The 23,457-nt window shown below is 39.1% G+C and overlaps 1 protein-coding gene and 1 pseudogene across 5 annotated transcripts in view; one reads left to right on the top strand and one right to left on the bottom strand.

The window, feature by feature from the left end:
- The window catches only part of LOC124245978 (cat eye syndrome critical region protein 2), a 160,867-nt gene that overhangs the window by 65,051 nt on the left and 72,359 nt on the right, over positions 1 to 23,457 (bottom strand). The window contains exon 1 of one of the 5 annotated variants that reach the window (XM_046673853.1): positions 775 to 795. The exons of the other annotated variants lie outside the window; for them this stretch is intronic. Within the exon in view, the coding sequence (XP_046529809.1) occupies positions 775 to 780 (6 nt within the window). The 5' untranslated portion in view covers positions 781 to 795. Of the gene's footprint in view, positions 1 to 774; positions 796 to 23,457 lie in introns of those variants that run through there. 5 annotated transcript variants of the gene reach the window in all.
- Positions 1,899 to 1,965, top strand: LOC124231313 (uncharacterized; annotated as a pseudogene).

Raw genomic sequence — 23,457 nt, 5'->3', positions numbered from 1 at the left:
ACCTACCACATGCCAGACAGTAGGGATACAAAGGTGAATAAGAAAGTCCTAGTATGTTTATGGAAGGAAGGAAGGGAAAAGGAAGGGAGGGTCTGAGGGAGGGTTAAAATGTAAGTCAAAAAGGGGAAATTTTTGTTTATTCTTTATTGTGTTCGCTGCTGTCTCCCCAGCAACTAGAACAGTACCTGATGCAGAACCGATGTAAAAACATTTTCTTGACTGAATGATACCAAAGAATTTTGAGACAATATAATAAAAGCTATATTAAATACACCAAGTGATATGGGAAAATGGAAAAAACTAGAGAAGTTGAGGCTAGCACAGAGTAAGACTTTGCCAAGGAGCTAAGATTTGCACGGGGCCTTGAAGGGGAGACTCTTACTTGGCACAGGCACAGTGAGGAAGAGTGAAGTGTGAAGTTCATGGGATGTGTAGCAGTACCAATCGCTCTCCCCAAAGCAGAGATGGCGATTAGAGAGAGAACAGTAGACAGGACAGGCCTATTTCTTGAGGACCTTTTCTGAAAACCACACCAAAGAGAGTGGATTTTACTTCCCTATGCAATCAAGTCGGAAGGAGAGTGAAATGAGCAGAATTCTGTCTCAGGAAAAGAGTTCTGAGAGTAGCATGCAGAATGACTGCGGGTACCAGAGGTGGGTGTACACTGGCAGCGTCAGCATCACCTGGAAGTTTGCTGGATGCACAGCACCTCAGGCCCCACAACAGACTTACTGAAACCAGAATCTGCATCCTAACAAGAGCCCCAGGACTCACATGCATAGAGAGTTGGGAGGCGCTAGTCGGGAAGACGAAAGGTCAGAGTCTACAGTAAATACCACAGCAGCTGTGGGAATAGAGAAGGGAAGGATTTGAGAATATGTGAAAGATGAATAAACGCTGGTTTAATGAACAAAAGACATAAATATAACTACCAACAGAAATGAAATAATGCCATGGACCTAAAATGCTCTAAAATATGAGAGAACTCTCATAAATCAACTTCATTTCTTACATAAGGACTCTGAATGAAATCCTTACATTGTAACCCAACCATACTCAAATGACAATCTCAAGACAAAGACCCTGTTTATCTAAAAACACTAGCAGTAATGTATGATCATAATCAAATCATGCAGACAAAGTCTGGTTATCAATATCTGTGGAATTTAGAGTTCCTGCCTCCAGCTCTGAAACCTGTTGAAATTTATTGTATTGAAGAATTAAATGTAATCCAAATATACGGTAGACCACTAAGCAATCTACTCTAAATACAAGACTAGTTGTTATAGATGGGAAGAGTGGGTCATTTGCTCCTTATAGGAAAATGTCATTTCTATCAATAAATTTATTTAGCAACCAACTAAGAATGTGAGGGTGTATCATGAAATTTCTGGTTAAAGTGTTCTCCAAACAATATCAACTGCCAATATCCTTTTATTATTGTTCCCAAACAGTCATCAAATAGAATTACACACAATTAGAGTGAAGTAAGACCTTCAATGACAAAACAAAAGCTAAGACCCACAAAGGTCTGAAGTGACATGGCCAAAAGATAAAATGTCCTTAAATCCACATTTCATTTACATGTAAATTATGAATTTTCAAGTTTGAAACTAACATCTTATTAACCTATCGTGGTTAGCAGAAATCAAAATTAATAAATCAACTGTATATAACTAGATTCTTTCAGAGTCTAAGAACTATTTATCTTAAAATACATGCCCAACAGTTGAACTGTTAATCTGTATAGCAAATCTACATTTTCTTCAGTAAATCTAAGGTAACTTTTTACTCCCTATCTGGACTTTTAGAAATTCCCATGGGTGCTGGGAGCAGAATTGATGGGAGAGAAGCATGGACACTGATGATGTTATTACATATAAAGGAATGAATAAATCAAGACCCATGATAAGAATGTGTGAATCAATAATTATGATTAATAAAATCTGTGACCCTGAGGTCTAAAAGATAAAAGAAGGAAAAAGGTGAATCTGAGGTTTAAAAAAGAAGGAAATAAAAAGTCGTTGCATTATATTTTCTGCCTGCCTCAGTACCTAGGCTTCATTGGTGAGTCAACCATAGTTTTCTTAACATATCAGCATAAACTGGGACTAACAACCTCTATCTAAATTACAAAAAAAAAAAAAAATTAAATGGTCTTGTTCTACCCAACTGTGGTGGACAGGCTAAAAGGGATTAGCAAAAAATTCTCCCCGGTGAACCTGGGTTTGCTTTTTCCAGCACAATAATGATGTAGTGAGTTAGCAAATGGCAAAGGTTGTTGCATTGAAGGGTAGACTATTAGGGATGTTGGATCAGCTCTTCCAAAGAGAACTGAGCAGGCGTGAACTGTCTCTCAAATGACAGAAGCATTGAGAGGAACCATGTGTCATTTATAAATATAATGCAACTCCTCACCCTTGCCTACCATTTTACCCATGGAATACAGTAACTCATAAATCATTAAGAAAATGGGTCTCAGAAATATAAAATTGCTTTTAAAACGTATTTCTATGATATTATGCTTCATAAATCATAAGCTACCTAGATAACCCACCAAAAAATATGCAGACCCATGGTAACTTGTCAGGTATCAGTGAACTTTTCCCTTCTAGCTCAGCAGAACTTAAAATGCAGAATCAATAAAAGGATTAGAATGAAGAATAGGTGATGATGAACACTGCCCGCCCCCCTAAGCTGCTCCTGGTTCCCGTAGTAACTATTAACCCCAGCTGTTTGTATCAAATGGATAAAACCAAGGCACACAGGCTCATGCCTCAGTTTCTACCACCCTATGGTGAAATATGGACTGAAAATGTTATAGAAAGACAGCAAAGAAGAAAAGAAACAGGAAAGCAATTTTAATCCTGCCAAACAAAAAAGAACTGGCTAATCAGTTAAAAAATTTTCACTTTAATGGGTATAGAGTCAGATCCGCAAGATGAAAAAGTTCTGGAGCTCCGTTTCACAACAGTGTGAGTATACTTAACACTACTGAATTGTGCACTTAAAAATGGTTAAGATGGTAAATTTTATGTTGTTTTTTTATCACAATTTAGAAAAAAAGTTGTTCACATTAAAAGTGTCTACACCTCCAAGGGCTGTTGTAATGATTAAATGAGGAAATGCGTATAAAAGCTGGCTGTCCCTGGCACTCGGTAAAGGCTCTACCACATGTTAACATTACAATTACTTCATCTTCCTTACAATGACAGTGCAGGAAAAAAACAAAGATTGAAGAGATAGAAAGTGGTCTTTTTAAAATTCGGAGGGTTTTGAACAATAGAAATTCAAATTCTTTTAATACATGGCCTACCGTGTTCATGAGCCAATAAAACTATCTCCAAAGAACTATTTGGAAATCCAGGTTATTCAAAGCTACACTACTTATGCCTTCAACCCAGAGTTTAAGTCTCAGACTAAAGGCAATAAGGAATATCCTTCTAAAAGATCTCCCCCTCTCCGTGCCCACTTTCTCTCCTCCTCTTTTGTATTTCCTTTTCACTGTGAGCATTGAACTGTGAGCACAGAGATCTGAACTTTGCCAAGATGCTCTGGGATAGAAGGGGGCGTGGGCAGAAAAATCAGCAAATCAGCCTAGAGGAGGGAGACCGTTCCTACTGCTCCTTCTGTAGCTTCAGAGAGTAGGTGGAGGGAATAACAGGATTTGCCCTCTTAGCAGCTGGCGTCACAGCTCATTAGGGACAAGTCTGTTTAACGTGGCTCCACCTCCTCCACCCTCAAGAACAGCAGTGGCTGCTGGGAAAAGAACTCAGGACCAAGCAAGGGGAACAGCTCCAACCCCGACAGGCAACTGGAGGGAGGGAAAGAGGGCCTCCAGCATATTTCATGGAAAAGGTTTACAGTTTTTACTTTAAAAAGTCCCGCCTGACTAATAAAAAAAGATAATTTCCAGTCTTGAGATAGTAAAATGACACAGAATATTACTAATTCCTTTCATGTATAACAACCACCACCTTAACACCTTTTCTTAAATAACATTACAGTTACTTTTTATTGTTTGACATGCTTCTAATCTTTAAAAATTTTCTTTAATCTTGTGCTAAAGAAGGTGGTAAAGAGAGAAAAACCTTCTTTTTTCCAACTTCCAAGTAAGGATCAAGATCATAGATTTGCACTACTGCCACTCAGGCACAGTAATTCCTTTGAGTTTACATAAGGAGGGGGAAAAGGCCCAAAGGAAAAAGAGTCGTATATGCTGTGTTTCATTTTAGAAGGTTACAAATCTTACTAATTTCCACGAGGACGAACTGCAACGTAGTGAGTCTCAGTCAAAAATCAGGGCTTCTGTACAGGACCCGGAACCGTGCCTACACAAAGAAGATGCAAAGCAGGCCCTCTTGAAGGACTACCCCAGCTGCTATCCAAGAGAGAATGCCCAAGCGTGGGCTTAGAATACAGGAAGAAATAAGCACTCTAGCCTCCAGAAGGCACTCCTCACTCTGGCAGCTGATGCTTTCTAACTTGGTATAAATTAATTTAATCCCAAAGGCCTGCCCCATGCCAATTTAGACTGTAACGTATAAATCAGCTCGAGTGGGTATAATGGTGAGGGACCTGAAACTGGCTATTATAACACTTTCAGTGGGCCATGCGATTTATCCCAGGAGTCCCCAAAGGCTAGCAGGTCCCCACTGCGGCTCTGCTGTAACCATACCACTGCTCTCAACCGTCCATGAAACAGCTGTGTCACTGGCTACGCTGTTGGGTAACAGAAAGGAAACCCAGATAGCTCCTCCCCCCAAATACGACTGCTACCCTAAAATATTAGGTTAACTGGAAAATACTAATTACACCAATAAATGTGTAAATCTAGAAGAATACGATTTTCTGAAAAGGTATAAATTATCAAAACTGGTTCCAGAATTTAAAAAAAAAAAAAAAAGGCTCAGAAGTTTCATGGGTCTTGTACCACAAGAAAATGCCTATGATACACAAACAATTCCTGAGCACTGAAGAAGCTGGAAGGCTCCTCAGCACGTTCTGTGAAGCTAGTGATGGACAAGCACAGCCATGCAGCTAAGAGATTGGGAAAAGTAGGTTCTTGGCAAACCATACACACAACCGCAGCAGATACCAGGTTGAGTCATCTAGACTTCACCGCTCAGACCAAGGCTTTCCATTTAGGGTATGTGTGTTCCCTGGACTCCACAGTATGTGGCCACAATAGAGGAAACCGCCAGGTAGAAATGGCACAGCTTCCTAGAGAATGGGTTTTACTTTGATTTTTTGTTTGTTTTCATTGTTGTTGCTTGGAAAGATATTTTAAATAAACATTTGCATGAATTTTAAAAATAAAACAAGAGACTTCACACAATTTACGTTTGGAGTTCCTTCTGACTATATAGCTCTAAACCTCTGAGGTTGTGCAATCATCATCCTCTGCCATTAGGAGCTCACTGCTGGATTAGCTGAAGTTATTTTAGGTACTGGGGAGCAACTAAAGAACAAGGAATGCTTTTGGACAGGGAAAAGAAAGAATAATTAAACCTGGAAGGTTAATCTGTGGTTCGCAGGTCACATTGTTAGGGAGAGAAACTGAAGATCCCTGATCTAGTCCAGGGAAGAAGTGATGGGGCCAGCACTAGAAAGGATGAGATGAAAGGAGAGAATTTCAGAAGCAGAGTCAATGAGATATTGCAACTACAGTCACTTGTCACTTAACGACGGGGATCTGTTCTGAGAAATGCATTGTTGGGCGATCTCACTGTGCAGACATCATAGCGTGTACTTACACAAACCTAGATGGTATAGCCTACTACACACCTAGGCTAAATGGTACTAGTCTATGGGACCACTGTTGTGCATGAGGTCTGTCCTTGACTGAAATACCATTATGTGGTACATGATTCTAACTGTATGTGGAGGAAAAAAGGACCAAAAAATTCTAGGTAGCAAGTTTTAATCCTGTTTCCCCCCCACCAAAAGATTATGGTATCTTTAATTGAGAAACAAAAATAAGGACAGTAAAAGTTCAATGGGTGGGGGAATACAGACAACAAAGACTTGATGCTTGAGCTAATGCCCTGGAAGTTTAAGGTGGGAAATAATCTTGCAGTGTCCTAAATCCTGCTTGTTCATATCTGATTGTGTCCTGGTCTCCTACCTGAGAACGGCAGAAATGTACACGCACAGAAAATTTTATATATAATTTCAATGTGTGCGGGGGCGGGCGGGGAGAGTGTCCTTCTGATTGAATTGGCCAGTTTACATATCATGGTCATGTGACAGTGGGATGTCACAAGTGGAAAGGCAACCCTGGCATGTGAAGACACACTCTGTGCCAGGCTCTGTGTTCAGTGCTGGGGATGCAGAGAGGAGGCTTAGGACCCTACTCCCAAGTAAGATAAGATGTAGCAGGGAGACAGGCAAAAATTAGCAGCAATCTCCATTCAATGGACGATTAGCACAGCAGAGGTACAGTCAAAATGCTCCCATGGAGAGCAGCAAAGGTGGAAGATGAGCAGGACTCAGCCAATGCACTCCAAGGAGGTGGGAAGAGCAAGGTTCTCGGTAGAACGCGGCTCACGTCTACGAATGAAATGTTAAAAATGAAAACTTCCTAACAATCTGTGCCGAAATCCCTGGTATTGCCCAGTGCCTCCACAGAGTAAGCGGTCACGAAACGTTCACAGAGAAAACAGAAAGAAATTAGCTACTGGGAACAACCAGTCTAAAACAGAAATGTGTAACTTAAGATTTTCAGAAATGGCTGAAATCCAAACAAGAGAAGAAATCTGTAAAAGCAGGACAAACTAAGAATGACCAGGGTGTAATTATAAAAAAAATAGTATCAAATTCTCATTGGGGGAAAAAAAGAATGTTATAACCAAAAGGAGACAACCTGTATGCGATCTATGATGTGAAAAATGCCCCAAGGTAAAGAATTTGGCAGTGTTTATCCAGCCCTATCCTGGGAAAGCGACTGATGATATCGGTTATGGGGGCAGAAATATTTCATCAGGCCTGGGAGACATTATCCCCTCAAGACTAATTCATTCTCTTTGATTCTCAGCTCTTTTATTAGTAAGTGGGTCTTGGTATTAGGAAGGTGGTGTGTGGTGAATGGCAGATGTGAATAAAACAACCATGGAAGGATGTTAATCCAATTTTAAATACACAAAATATCATTTTGAGACCTTTGGGCTATCAACATAGTTAAATTTTTCAACCTACAAAGCTGAAGACCAGAACTGGGAACCCATAGAAGCCAATTAGCAAATGAACACACATGATTTTGTTGGGCTGAGCAAAGAATTTTCAGCAAAATTCTCTCTCACAAAACAGAGTTATCTTGAACATAAATACTAAGTTTCTTCTATTACAAGACACTCACTCAATTGTTTTATTTTTGGATAACAGAAATTAAGGAAGAAACAATAGCCTGAAACAACCTCAATCAATGCCAGTTTAGCATGCTTACAGAGGTCATTTGATTGAATCCATTTTACAAGGAAACAAAACTTTACAATGATTCAGTAATAGCTCTGGGGGTGTGATATCAATTATAAGTGTTGAATGCCACTATAAAAGTCACATTAAATAGAAATATATGTATTTATGTTATAATGATCAGAAATATACACCTACAGAGAAACTGAGAAACCAAACTATGCTACTATTAAATGAAAAGGTACTTGTGACTTGGGATAAAATTTTCAGAAAAAAGCATCAGAAGCAGATTCAAAACCTAAGATGAAAGTGAGGTTGAAGTATTCTAGTGTACTATTAGTCCTTCAAAAGTGGTTCTAGTGATAAATTATTTCTGGAAATAAAGATGGGGAAAAAAGCAATTATTTCTAAATTTAAAAATTCAAATGTTTATGTAAAATCCCTAAAATAATTTTTCCAAACAGAAATTCGGCTATTTCATCTCTGTCATTAAAAGTTTATATATACTCTAAGTCAGTATTCCGAAAAAGTTTTATTGAATCATCTCATTGGGAAGATGGGGTATTGCTTACATTTAAGCATATATGGGAACTTACACATGTTACTACTACTACAAAAGTGACTGAGCCAGAATTCCTAACTCATGCTCTTCCCACTTTAGGAAAGGGAATCACACCTCTCATAAAGGCAGAGACCATAAAAGTCTGGAAAGGGGAAAAGGTGTGGAGAATAATATTTTACAATGACCCCATTTCTTCTAAAACATAGCCTGACTTCATTATATTCCGTAGTCAACTTTCAAACAGATCAGAATCACTACCTACACCCCACCCATAAGAGAATCATTACCCTACTACCCCCATCCAATATTCCATTACAACCAGTTATTTACACATACCCTTCTAGTTCTCCAGGCCCCAATCTAGAAGGCATCTTTATAATCTCCAGATTTCTCCCCTCTATTTCTGTTTTTGCTTCCATCCCCCTTCATCCTCCACACAAAAACTGTATTTTTAATCAAGTTGACTAGTAAAATAATCCAATATTTCCCAATTAGGTTTTATCAACAACTGTAGTGGGAAATGTTAACTTCATAGCAGGAAGGAGTTGAAAGGTAACAAGAAAAAAACTGGTTAGGGTCTTTAAGTATTAGGTAGAAGACTGAATTCGATTAAAGATTTTGATGCAAACAACCTGGAGGATAGAGGAATAATACAGGTAGAAGATCAGAAGGTACATTATGAACAGCAAAGGACAAAACCAAGAAATAGGGTTACCGGTGGTTGTAACAAAATATTAGATACAAATACTTTGTAGAATACTACAGTATTCTGATGACATTTATATATGGAAGAGACTGGTATCTCCAGGACAGGCCAAAAGACATTAAAAAACAAAATAAAACAAAAAACTGTTGGAAAGCACTCATTCATACATCCACATAAGACTCTGATTCCTCAAACACACAATGAGCATAAAATAAATGTAGATAGCTGCCAAAATTAACTGAAATTGGGCCATGGTAAAAAGGAGTCGCAGAGCAAAGATACTCTGTCAAATCTCTACCCCTCAGGTATATGCAGCAGAGAGTTGGCAACTGCAACACATGGTCACTTCTCTGACAACTTAAGAATTGGGAATTTAAAAAAAACATGTGGATACCTTTTAAAACTCTTTACTAGTCAAGAAATTTCATCAGCTGGCCTCAAGCAATGAAACTCTCGATTAATTATTTGCCTCAAACTGATGAAACAGTAGTTCACTTAAGAGTGAAACTCTTCACTAAAATGACTGGATCTCAGAGATGGTAAAAAAAAAAAAATCTCTGTGCAAAATATTACTGCCAACATTAGTGCTGCAGACAAGTGACCAAGTCAACTCTAATGAACGGTTCTCAGCCCTCATTATGCTGGACCTAAAAGAGGCATTTAAATTAGTTGCTTATCTCCTCCATCTTAAAACACTTTCTTCTCTCTTACTCACCTCACTGGTGTTCCTTTTCCATTGTCTGGTTTGCCCCATCTCCTTTAATTCTAAATGTTGCAGAATACCTCTGGGGCTTGGTCTTTGAACCTCCCCTCTCTTCACTGTCCTTTTGATGAGCCCATCCAGCCTCATGCCTTTAAATACCATCTATTATGCTAATAACTCTCTCCCTTTATAGCTCCACACCACTCCTCAGAATATCCAATTGGGTACATCACCACTGAGTGTCAAACAGGCACAACAAACATAAGGTAACCAAAACTGAACTTGTGATCTCACGGTTTCCATTCTGCCCTTCCCAATCTCAGTAAGTGCCATCTTCTTCCAGTTGCTCTGGCAGAAAATTTTTCAGTCATCCTTGACTCTTCATTTTTTCTCTCATTTTCACATCCAATCCATTAACAAATCTTGTCGACTCTACCTTCAAACCAGATTCAGAAATGGACCTCTCTTCTCACTACCCTCGCCACGACCTGACAGCCTCCTCACTCAACTCCCTGCTTCTAGTCTTGTCTGTCCACGTTAACAGCGAGCACGCCACTCCTCTGTGCAAACCCAAAGTTTATACTCTGGGCTTTAGGATCTTACCTTGCAGAGCCTCCTGCTGACACCTGTCATTTCTTACTAATCTCCTATTCTTGCTCACCCCCGTCGGTCACACAGCCTCTTACCTGCTCCTCAGACACCGTCAGCATGCTCTGGCCTCAGCCCGTTGCACCTGCTCCTCCCCTGCCTGCAGGACCCCCGCCACTAGCATCCGCACAGTTTGCCATCTCACCTCCTGTAAGTCCTCATCATTCCCTAGTCCATAAGTGGTGCTCTTATTTTTCTAATTAACTTATCACCTACTATATGCATTTATTTTCTTTCTTCCATTGCCATTATGTAAACTCCTTGGAGGAGCCTTGTCTGTTTTTTGTTCGTGGCTGTGTCCCCAAAATCCTATCTGCCTGGAGTAAGTATTTAGTAAATATTTTTTTAAAGAAGTTGGCCAGCATCCATAAGCCAAGATTCTAAATTTAAGACTACATCCCAATAAACCCTAAAGTCTAGCTATTGTATGGGATATCAAAAATATGAATATTAGAAGCCTATTATGAAAATAAAGCACCTGAAACATTTTATGATCACGCTAAAGTTTGGTCTGAAGTCATTTAACAATTACCTAGATCTATGAAAACTATTTTCTTCAAAAATTAAACTTGTAACTATTCACTAACACAGCAAATACAGGTGTTGCTCCGAGGGAAAATTAAGCTCACCCTTGGGTTGAAGACACAAGCGACAGAGAAGCACTTCTCTGGGTGGAAGCAATGCTGAAGAACACTGGACAGCTAAAGAGCTCCACTTTGAGTATTGTTAAATCCATGTTTTCCTCTCTACCTCCACTGCCACTGCTCTAATATGGACAGGATTTGCTAATCAACACTCTCACCTGGACCTCCAAGCTGACCTCCCACCCCCAACACAGACAATCTAACCTGCTGCCATATTAAATATGCTCAAATTCAATTACTGTCATATCACTTGTTTAGAAGCCTCCAGAGACCCCCCCCCCCCACAGCTCACCAAATTGAGCAAGCACTAACTCCTAAGCTCGCCATTCAAAGCCCTTCTGAAATGACCTCAACTTACCTTTTCAATATTCTCTCCCATTAAGATAGAGATCTTGGGGGGGCCGACCCCGTGGCTGAGTGATTAAGTTTGTGCGCTCGGCTTCGGTGGCCCAGGGTTCAGATCGCGGGTGCGGACATGGCACCGCTCTTTAGGCCATGTTGAAGTGGTGTCCCACATGCCGCAACTAGAAGGACCCACAACTAAAATATACAACTATGTACTGGGGAGATTTGGGGAGAAAAAAAAAGCAGGAAAAAAAAAGAAGACTGGCAACAATTGTTAGCTCAGGTGCCAATCTTTAAAAAAAAGAAAAGAGATCTTGGGGAGAACCAACTAATTGTATTTTTCAAAAGTAACAGGTACTTCCCAGTTTTTACTCCTGTCATTTCTTCTGTTAGAATAAACGTCCTTCCTTCACTTCCATCCAATCCAATCACAGGGGACAAAAATGGCAAAACCCTGGAAGGCAGGATGATTTTCTGTGCATCCTGGTGCACAGAGGCTTGCCTGTGAGAAAGGCTGGCCTGAGTTATGCCTGCCTGAGCCCCTAACAAATATCTGCTAATTGGACACTGCTAATTGCTTTCACCTGGACAAACTGGTCTATTGATAATGAAAGGCCCAAACTCCTGTACCCAGGAGTTTCAAGAGAGAGGCTGAGTCTCTCAAATAGTGGTAAATTAAAATGTGAACCTTAATCCAAAATAGGAAACATGGAAGGGGTGGGGAGTATAGGGTGTGCTATCTTTATTTTTTTGCCTGAGGCACCCATCAGCTAAGAGTGCTTGAAAAGAGAAAGGGGCTTGAACAATACTGCTTCAACACACAGAGAACAGTTAAAAGAGGATCAAGGAAATCAGGTTGTTTAATAAAAACTCATCATTGTTTTAGGAGATTGGTTGGAATCAAAACTAATGCCAATAAGTTGTCTGGCAAAATAAGTTGCTTTGGAGGAAAAGAATAAACTCTGAACCAAGAGAGAAAGAGAAGAGACGCTTTCCTCAAATAGGATTAACTAAGACTTTCTGCATAAACACAATTTTCTGCTTCTGCAGATAAATAACAAGTGCTACCAGCACAGCAGCTCAGTTACTGGAACCAGTGGGGAAAATCTATCATGGGAACGAGTGTTTCCTCAATGTTGGGAATTGGGGAAGCAACAACAAGCACTTGTACGTCGACAAGGAGTATAGCTTTCCCCAAATAGGTCTCCAGATTTGGCAAAAGGCCAGCTAAGACTAAACCAAACTTGTCAACCATATCCTCCTAGTTTTTGTGGAGATGAAAGACTACTCACCAGAGAGACCCAGAAATGAAGTCTTAGGCAGGAATTTAAAGTATTTGGTGCAAACGAGAGAGGTTTTTTCCCCCAAAATGAAGTTTGGGTTTGTGGAAGAGAAACATGGGACGTGAAATATAGGATGTAGCAATGCAGACAATGTTTAAGATGGTGATTCAACTATCAGGCCATAGATTAAGATACTAAAGAGTGGCGGCATATGACTAGGGACAGAGACTATCCATAACATCTAAGACTGTCTCCATACAGGCTTGCCAACCTGAAGCTTTAAACTTAAATGAGAGGGAGCAAGAAAACTGACTAGGCAAGAAACTGAACCCCCAAAATCAAGACTCCTGAGTGACTGGGGAATACATGACTCACGCAGGGGCAACCTTCACTCCCTCTCAAAGGTCCAAAATGAGGGAAGACAAAACATCAGAGGAGACTCCAAGTTACAACTGTAAACAGGTCAGTGTCATGGGCGAGGACTACTGAGGACACTGGACTGCCTTCTGGGCTGGAGGAAGAGGGAGTGTCTATAAAATAAATGCGTGCTGACCTAAGTAACATTGGAAATGAGTGGAATCTGTGAGATTAAAAGGCAAAAGAGTGTATAGAAGCATTGTATTCTGGTTGATAGAGTTGTTTTCCATGGGTTAACGATTCTTATACTGATATACATGTATACTGGAATTGAACAATTAAACTAATAAACGGCAGAAGGTGGGAACCCAGTTTCTCACTGCTGGAGTGAGAGTTTACAGATAAGCAAGGGGAGGAGGCTGCAATGATCCATGGGGGAATGGATCTGAGTTGGAGACATCAGTGTGAGCTCATGTTTAGTCTTACTACAGAGAGGGTTACACACGGAAATATTTGTAAATATACGTATATACACAGGTTAGTATACACTCATATATCTCCTTGCTCTGCCAGCTGAGAAGGCCTAGAGCAAAAATTACCCAGTAGCAAAGAGCACACCTAGCACCAAAATCTTGGTTTCTAACACCATTCTCCAATAAAAGGAACCAGAGCTCCTTGGAGAAATGGCTGAATGTAGGACTGGGGCAGGAAATATACAAAATGAGCCTGGAGCATCTTTTAGTGTCTGAAAGTAAGGAAGTACTCAAAACCAAACAAAACCAAACAAAACCACCCAATAGCCAACTGAAAGCGCTCCCAATGGCCAAAGCTGGAACAATCTGAATAACAACATAAATCAACTAATGGACTATAAAACTATAAAAATACATGATATATGTGCAAATAAAAAACAAAATAAATATTTATGGATCTATACTGATATAAATTTTAAAAATAATGAGTCAAATAAAAACCTGTATTGCTAGGGCATAATTTGTGGTTTAATGGAATATAACATGGAAGAGAAAAAGCTACTGAGTACTGGAGAGGTCTGAATTAGAAAAGAGAACTGAGCAAACAGAGGATGGCTAGGTGGGAACAGAGCTCAAAGGAAGGACGTCTAAGGAGCAGCTCCCGGCAAGGCAGGGCACTTGGGCCATAGCAGGCAGACTCACTCCCACAGACAAGAGCAAGCTGGGTGAAAGCAGCAGTGATGTACACGTGAAATACACAATGGGCCTCTCTTGCAGGAAACAGGGAGATGATAAAGGGACTGGGTTCTGCGGCAGAGTTTTTGTTTGCTTGGGGGAAATTTGTTTCCTACTTTATTTCAGTTACTTGTGCCCTACTGTGCCCCCAGCAAATACAACCTGAGAAACACCTGAATAGCATACTTTAAGCTGTTACTGGTGTAAACACACGCGGCCCTTCATAAAGACAATTTACAAAGTGCTCTGCTCAAGGAGTTGAAAGGGTGAGCTGCTTCTCAAGAGTTTGCTTCAAGAAAGAGTTGCTTTAGACTGCCTGTTTGAAAACCCCCCACACTGAAGACTTTCAAACAGGGAGGAGGGCGCACACTGGACTTCACTCACGAAGATGTTTAACAGTCTGAAAAGCTGCCACCAAGAGGCAGCTATAATTATTTTGACTGTATGTGGCTTTTGTTTTTCTCTTCCTCTACCCTCCCTTTTAAAAATATTTTTGGTAGTAAGAAATTGCATCTTTGCTCTCAATCTTTTTTCTCAAACATAAACCCCAAGTTGACCCTGGCGATTCTTAGGGATCTGAGTCATACCATTCTGCTGGATCTTAGCACAACTGGCAATATCCAACAGAAACTAAAATCAAAACTAATCTCTTAGAACATGTGCCTATTTAGTTCCATCTTATCATATGACAAGGGTTAATATGAAAACAACTTCATCATTAGAGAACACCCCTTAGTGTAGGAAAAACTGTTTCTAAGGTAGATCAAATGTTTAAGTCCAGTTCACATCCTTGGTCAGTCCCTTGCAATACTTTTGTGTAACTAACTGGGAAACAAAAATGTGCTTAAGGTGAGGGAGGATGGTTCTCTTTTACTTTCTCCAGTTTAAGCTGGTTTCTTTTAGAACTGATGCAGATGGTAATTCACAATTAACGACATTTTCACAAAGCTAAAAGTCACTATTATTCAAATATGCTAACCTCGTAGCATATTTTTAAAGCTCCCGAAATTAGATTTTTTGTTCCTTTGAAAGATGTTTTAAAACAAAGTACCTAAAATTGTGTTACGCACATAAAGAATACAAAACTTCAACTCAAGAAATCTGTTCCTTAATAAAAGAACACACACAGAATACTGCATCTTTTAGTAAGTGCTTTCAAGAATATCTGGTAATAATAACCTAGTAGCTTTAATTCTTCTGTGCATGATCAGGATGTGCCTGTTTTCTAATTAGTCTTTTTATTCATTCTTTAAAAAAACCTTTTTATTTTGAAATAATTATAGATTCATAGGAAGTTGTAAAAAACTATACAGGGATGTCCTGTGTACTTTTCACCCAGTTTCCCCCAATAGTAACTATAATAGAATATCAAAACCAGGAAATTGGCATTGGTACCGTTTCACTCGCCATATTGATTTCATCAGTCTTACATGCACTCATTTGTATACACATACATACACACACACAGTTCACTCTTTTTTATTGCTGAGTAGTATTCCACAGCATTGGCTGTACCACAGTTTATTTAACCATTCACCAGTTGATGGACATCTGGGTTATTTCCAGTTTAGGGGCTATAACAAAGCCACCAAAGTAGAGAAATTTCTAGTTTTCACTGTGAAACAACAACTTATTAACATGGCCAACTTTAAGGGCTCTTTGCACAAAACTCTAAATCTAAGAAGGAGAGAAGTAATAAAAATTAAAGCAGAAATAAATAAAATTGAAACCAAAAAAAAAAAAAACCAGTAGAAAAGATCAATGAAACTAAGCACTGGTTCTTTGAGAAGATAAATAAAACTGACAAACCCTTAGCCAGACTCACTGAGGAAAAAAGAGAGAAGGGTCAAATAAATAAAATTAGAAATGAAAGAGGAGAAATTACAATGGATACCACAGTAATACAAAGGACTCTAAGAGAATACTATGGAAAACTATATGCCAACAAATTGGACAATCTAGAAGAAATGGATAAATTCTTAGACTCATACAACCTCCCAAAACTGAACCAAGAAGAAATAGAGAATCTGAATAGACCAATCACAAGTAAAGAGATTGAAACAGTAATCAAATCCTGCCCAAAAATAAAAGTCCAGGACCAGACGGCTTCTCTAGTGAATTTTACCAAACATTCAAAGAAGATTTAGCATCTATGCTCCTCAAACTATTACAAAAAATTGAAGACAGAACACTTCCTAACGCATTTTACGAGGCCTACATCACCTGATCCCAAAGCCAGACAAGGACAACACAAAGAAGGAAAACTACAGGCCAATATCGCTGATGAATATAGATGCAAAAATCCTCAACAAAATACTGGCAAACAGAATACAGCAGTACATCAAAAGGATGACATACCATGACCAAGTGAGATTTACACCAGGGACACAAGGATGGGTCAACATCTGCAAATCCATCAATGTGATACACCACATTAACAAAATGAGGAATAAAAACCACATGATCATCTCAACAGATGCTGAGAAAGCATCTGACAAGATCCAACATCCATCTATGATAAAAACTCTCAATAAAATGGGTATAGAAGGAAAGTATCTCAATATAATAAAGGGCGTATATGACAAACACACAGCCAACATTATACTCAACAGAGAAAAACTGAAAGCCATCCCTGTAAGAATAGGAACAAGACAAGGGTGCCCACTCTCACCACTCTTATTCAACATAGCACTGAAGATTTTGGCCACAGAAATTACACAAGAAAAAGAAATAAAACCTATCCAAAATGGCAAGGAGGAAGTGAAACTCTCGTCATTTGCAGACGATATGATTTTATATGTAAAAAACCCTAAAGAAATCCATCGGAAAACTATTAAAAGTAATCAACAACTACACCCAAGGTGCAGGGTACAAAATCAACATACAAAAATAAATTGCATTTCTATATTCTAATAACAGAAAGAGAATTCAAAAATACAATCCCATTTACAATTACAACAAAAAGAATAAAATATCTAGGAATAAATTTAACCAAGGAAGTGAAAGACCTATACAATGAAAACTCTAAGACATTATTGAAAGAAATCAATGATGACATAAAGAAATGGAAAAATAATCTTAAAATGTCCATACTACTGAAATCAATCTACAAGATTCAATGCAGTCTCAATCAGAATCCCAATGACATTCTTTGAGGAAATAGAACAAAGAATCCTAACATTCATACGGGGCAACAGAAGATTCCAAATAGCTAAAGCAGTCCCGAGAAAAAAGAAAAAAGCAGAAGGCATCACAATCCCCGATTTCAAAATATACTACAAAGCTATAGTAATCAGCACGGTACTCGTACAAAAACACACACACAGGTCAATGGAACAGAAATAAAACCACACATCTATGGACAGCTAATCTTTCACAAAGGAGCTAAGAACATGCAATGGAGAAAGGAAAGTCTATTCAATAAATAGTGTTGGGAAAACTGGGCAGCCACATGCAAAAGAATGAAAGTAGACCATTACCTCTCACCATACACAAAAATTAACTCAAAATGGATTAAAGGCTTGATGGTAAGACGTGAAACCATAAAACTCCAAGAAGAAAATACAGGCAGTACACTCTTTGACAATGGTCTTAGAAGGATCATTTCAAATACCATACCTACTCAGGCAAAGGAAACAAAGTAAGAAATAAACAAGTGGGACTTGATCAGACTATAGAGCTTCTGCAAGGCAAAGGAAACCATGAACAACACAAAAAGACAACTGACCAATTGGGAGAAAATATTTGCAAATCATATATCCAACACGGGGTTAATCTCCAAAATATATAAAGAACTCATACAACTCAACAATAAGAAAACAAACAACCTGATCAAAAAATGGGGAGAGGATATGGACATTTTTCCAAAGAAAATCAGTATATCTCCAAAGAAGATATACCGATGGCCAATAGGCACATGAAAAGATGTTCAACATCACTAATCATCAGGGAAATACAAATCAAAACTACAATGAATATCACCTTACACCTGTTGGAATGGCTATAATTACCAAGACAAAAAACAAAAAATGTTGGAGAAGATGTGGAGAAAAGGGAACTCATACACTGCTGGTGGGAATGCAAACTGCTGCAGCCACTATGGAAAACAGTATGCAGATTTCTTGAAAAATTAAAAATAGAAATACCATATGACCCAGCTATCTCACTACTTGATATTTATCCAAAGAACTTGAAATCAACAATCCAAAGAGACTTCTGCAGCCTCATGTTCATTGCAGCATTATTCACTATAGCCAAGACATGGAAGCAATCTAAGTGCCCATCAACTGGTGACTAGATAAAGAAGATATGCTATATATTTCCAGTGGAATACTACTCAGCCATAAACAAAGACAAAATCGTCCCATTCGCAACAACATGAATGGACCTTGAGGGTATTGTGTTAAGTGAGATAAACCAGACAAACACCGTATGATTTCACTCATACGTGGAAGATTAAAAAACCCACAAGGACAAAAAGAATAGACTAGTGGTTACCAGAGGGGAAGGGGGCTGGAGGTTGAGCAAAAGGGGTAAAGGGGCACATATATATGGTGACTGACAATAATGCACAACTGAAATTTCACAATGTTATAAACTACTATAACATCAATAAAAAAACTCAAGTTTCATTGTTTTAAGTTGTAAATGACAAAATATTAGGGTATTGAAACAGTAGAGCACTTTGAAAGAAGCAGATTTGATCCCAACAAATTCAATGTTCTATGTTGCCATGGGTCAGCTCTTAGGAGAATGGCTAAGTGGAACTTGAAAAAAGAATAAGAGGAACTAGCATAGCCAGAAAATAAAGCATATTACAAAACCATAATAAAAGTGTGATGTTGGCATTAGATAAAATTAAGGAGAATGGAAATCCAAAAGCAAACTCAGCTATACATAAACTTTTAGAATAAAGATGGCATTTTTATCTATGGTAAACAGTAGACTATTCAAGGTGCTGCAATCATTTGCTAAAAATTTAGGGGAGAGGTTTTGATTTCTACCATATATCACGGGGATTAAAGAGTTACTTACAATGCCAACTATGAAAACCAGAAGAAAATATGGATAACGCACATATCATAATGGAATGTAGGGAAATGCAGTAAGATCACTAGGAGAAACCAACAACTCCCTAAGTTAGTGGTGATGAGTTTAAACCAGACTTGCGGGTATGGTTGTGTATTTTTGTTCAGCTACATTTACTTTCACAGCAGGTCCTAAGATATACATAATAGGAAGAGTCGGATTATAACCAAAACTGGGTAAGAGTGTCAGGGTAAGAGACAAAGGAGTGGTAGCAGGCAGACTCTAACATGCCCCTGTTTCCCCAAATTATCACTGCATCCTAGCACTCAAGCCTTGTGTGATCTCCTCTCCTTGAATGTGAGCAGGATCTGGGACTTGCTTCTGACCAAAACAATAAAGGTCACAGGATAACACTTCTGTGATTACGTTCACATGGTAATGTTTGTCTTGCTGAGACAGTCTCCCCCTAGCTGGTTTCAATGAAGCAAGCAGCAATGTTGGGAGGTTCATGACGTGAGAAATTGAGGGGCAGCCTCCGACCAGCAAAAATCTGAGGTCTTCAAAAGAATAAACAAATGGGACTTCATCAGACTAAAGAGCTTCTTCAAGGCAAAGGAAAACAGGAGTGAAACAAAAAAACCAACCCACTAACTGGGAAAAAATATTTGCAAGTCATACATCTGACAAAGGCTTAATATCCATAATATATAAAGAACTCACACAACAACAAAAAATCAAACCCAATCAAAAAATGGGCAGGAGACATGAATAGACATTTCTACCAAGAAGATATAGGGATGGCCAATAGGCACATGAAAAGATGTTCATCATCACTGACCACCAGGGAAATGCAAATCAAAACTACACTAAGATATCACCTTACACCCATTAGAATGACAAAAATAACTAAAACAAATAGTAACAAATGTTGGAGAGGTTGTGGAGAAAAAGGAACCCTCATACACTGCTGGTGGGAATGCCAACTGGTGCAGCCACTATGGAAAACAGTATGGACATTCCCCCAAAAATTAAAAATAGAACTACCATTCGATCCACCTACCCCACTACTGGGTATCTATCCAAAGAGCTTGAAGTCAGCAATTCCAAAAGTCCCATGCACCCCTATGTTCACTGCAGCATTATTTACAACAGCCAAGACGTGGAAGCAACCTAAGTGCCCATCAACAGATGATTGGATAAAGAAGATGTGGTGTATATATATATATATATATATATATATATATATATATATATACACACACACACACATACATAATGGAATACTACTCAGCCACAAAAAAGAATAAAATCATCCCATTTGCAATAACATGGATGGACCTTGAGGGAATTACGTTAAGTGAAATAAGCCAGATAGAGAAGGACAATCTCTGTATGACTCCACTCATATGAGGAACTTAAAAATGTAGACAAAGAGAACAGATTAGTGGCTACCAGGGGAAAGCTGGGGTTGGGGGTGGGCACAAAGGGTGAAGAGGTGCACCTACAACACGACTGACAAACAGTAACATACAACTGAAATTTCACAAGATTGTAACCTATCACTAACTCAATAAAAATTAAATTAAAAAAAATCTGAGGTCTTCAATTTTAAAACTTCAATACAACCAGGTAAACTTGGAAGCAGATCCCTCCCCAGATGAGCCTTCATATGAGACTACAGCCCCAGCTAATACCTTGACTGCCACTAAGCTGTGCACAAACTCCTGGCCCAAAGAAACAGTGAGGTAACCAACAACCATTGTTTTAAGCTGCCAAGTTTGCATCTGTTATGCATTATTACATGTCAGCAGATAATAATACAGGCCATATACAACAGAAGAACTATAATAATAAACCATGAAATCAGAAGTAGATCAGGAGGGTAGGGAACACATGAATTTAGGGACAGTATGTATGTTATGTATGTATGTAAATCCTGGGGAGATAAAAATTGCCAGAGCCACAGTTCCAGGAGTAGGCTAGCAATGGTCAGAATGGTATGCTTGAAATTAAAACTTTGGAGATTCTGCAGTTGTTGGTAAATGAGAAAGTCTAGGCTTTTTCTCACTGTCACACTCAGAAGACACTAATAGGTACTTGTACAGCCTTCTCAGGACTATAGACCTGTTTTTTCCTGCTAATTCAGGCCTACCCAGCCAAGGGGGTTGGGAGGGAGTGCTGGGGGACCATCTTCTCAACCCAACCGTTCACTCATGACATCCCAAATGGTAAGCTCTGGCCTAGAGCAAGAACATGTAAATGAGTGGCTAAAGCAGGAAAGACAAGCTCAGTGGAAGAAGGGAGGGCTAGGAACCAAGAGGCTCGAGTGTTGGACTAGAGTACTGTAGATAGTGACATAATCAAGATAACTGATAAATAAGGGGGAGTGACAGGAAGGTATATAGATGAGTATAGCAAGAAAAAAAAAAGCAGTTATCATGAATTCTTAACTTGGGGGCTTTAAGGAGGAAGAAGACAGAAAGGTTCTGGAAGTAGCAATGAGGAGTAAGTTGGACACCAAACTCACTTCTAGGCTCAGTGGTAGGAGGGCTGGAGGTAAGAAAACAGCCACGACCTAGAGGGCTATAAGGAAGCAGTGTCCTCATGAGAGAACTAGTTTTAGAATAAAAAGTGTAGGAAACATTCAAAAGAGACTGATGATGGGAATTTTGCTCACGACTGACGGTGGATGTTTCGGGACTTAGGAAGGATGTGAATCAACGCCCTATTCCCTCACTGAGAAAGGTATTATGAAAAGAAAGTCAGCTAAACTAAACAGTACACTTAGTGACATAACTGGTTTATGTTCTGATGAAAGCTCCTTATCTGGTGTAGACAGGGACCATACTTTGAGCAGTACTGGTCTAGGAGGTGAGGGATGGCCCATGAGTCTTAAAGTGACTGACATAAACAGGAATAAAGAGCCTAAGAGAACAGTTCAAATAGAACAAAGACAGCAAGTGAGTGAGTTTTGGGGGAAAGGAGGAGTGTAGGCTTGCCCAGGAAAATGGTGGAGTTCTGGGGACCCTGTCCTTCTCCCAATGTAGTATGAGGGCAAAAGTGAGAGGACTATTTAGCATCCCTGGCTCTCTGAATGCCAGCAGCACCCTCCAGTTATTGTGAAAACCAAAACCATGTTCCCCAAGAGCAGCAGTGACACATGCTGTTGAGAACCACTATTTTAGAGCCCAGCAGTGTGGGTTCACTTTCTTCTGCATTTAGGGATAGGAATATCTGAGTGCAAAAATTTTAAAAAATCAATAAAAAAGACTGCGTTTGGCATGGAAATATTATATAACTATAAATAACAAAGGAAAAAGGTAATAATACGCCTAACACCCTCCTAATTTTATTAAAGATAAATGAATAACATGGGGCTACAGGTTACAATTTTCTTAAAATTTGGTATTTTCCAAAATTTAAAAACTAATCATAAATCATTCTGGATTGGTTATCTATTGCTGTGTAACACTTGACCACAAAACTTAGCAGCTTAAAATAACAACAGACATGTGTTATCTCTCACAGTTTTAGTGGATCAGAAATTTGGGAGCAGTTTGGCACGGGCTGCTCTGGCTCAGGGTCTCTCATGAGCCTGTAGACAGATGTTGCCCAGAGTTTCAGTCATCTGAAGGACTGACTGGGGCTGGGGAATCCACACTTCCAAGGTGGCTCACTTACTCAGTTGGCAAGTTGATGCTGGGTGTTGGCTAGTCAGTTTCTCTTCACAGAGGGTTGCCTGAGTGTCCTCACACCACATGTTCATCACTCACAGCATGCGATCCAAGAGACCAAGGAAGAAGCCATAATGTCCTTTATGTCCTAGCTTCAGAAGTTGCACACTGTCCCTTCCACAGTATTCTATAGGTCATAGAGGTCGGCCTGATTCAGAGATAAGGGGACAAGGACACTGGCGAGCATTTTGGAGGCTGGCTATTACTTACTTTTCTAAGCTGAAGTTATTAAAAGCCACTAACAGTAAGTTTGTCTCTCAAATCCAGCAGCAACAGTAAATTTTCTGACTCCCTGTTCAAACCACACCTTAGCTCTACTCAGATGGCTTCCTTAAAAAAAAAGTCAATTTTAAGAATTTCACATGTAAGTCAAAGATTTCAACACTCCTCTCTCAGTAATTGATAGAGATAGCCCCTACTCAACAAAAACAGTAAAAAAGTTACACAAGCATTGCCTGTTGACCAGATCTGTCAGCATCCCGATTCCTCAAACTAAAAAGAAGCTATGAATATCACTGAAATTCTTATTTACCTAATAGTAAGATGACAGAACAAAAGGTGGCCTTTTCTTAAGAGTATAAATTTATGGATAAACTTTCTATTTTTTTCAATTAAAAAGTACTTCACATATTAGTACAAAATATCAAAAAGTATAGTACTTCAATTGACGGCAGTATTAGCTAACTCATACTGGGCTCTATGTGGCAGATACTGTGCTAAACTCTTTACATGCCTTATCTCAATCATTTTACAAATAAGGTGAAAGAAAAGAGGAGGTGCCCTCCTGAGAGCACAGTGCTGGGAAACAGCAAGGCCAGAACTTAAC

The sequence above is a fragment of the Equus quagga genome, chromosome 1 (assembly GCF_021613505.1).
Source record: "Equus quagga isolate Etosha38 chromosome 1, UCLA_HA_Equagga_1.0, whole genome shotgun sequence".
Classification (NCBI taxonomy): Eukaryota; Metazoa; Chordata; class Mammalia; order Perissodactyla; family Equidae; genus Equus; species Equus quagga.
The sequence above is the reverse complement of the archived record's forward strand: the minus strand, read 5'-3'. Positions and strand labels throughout refer to the sequence as shown.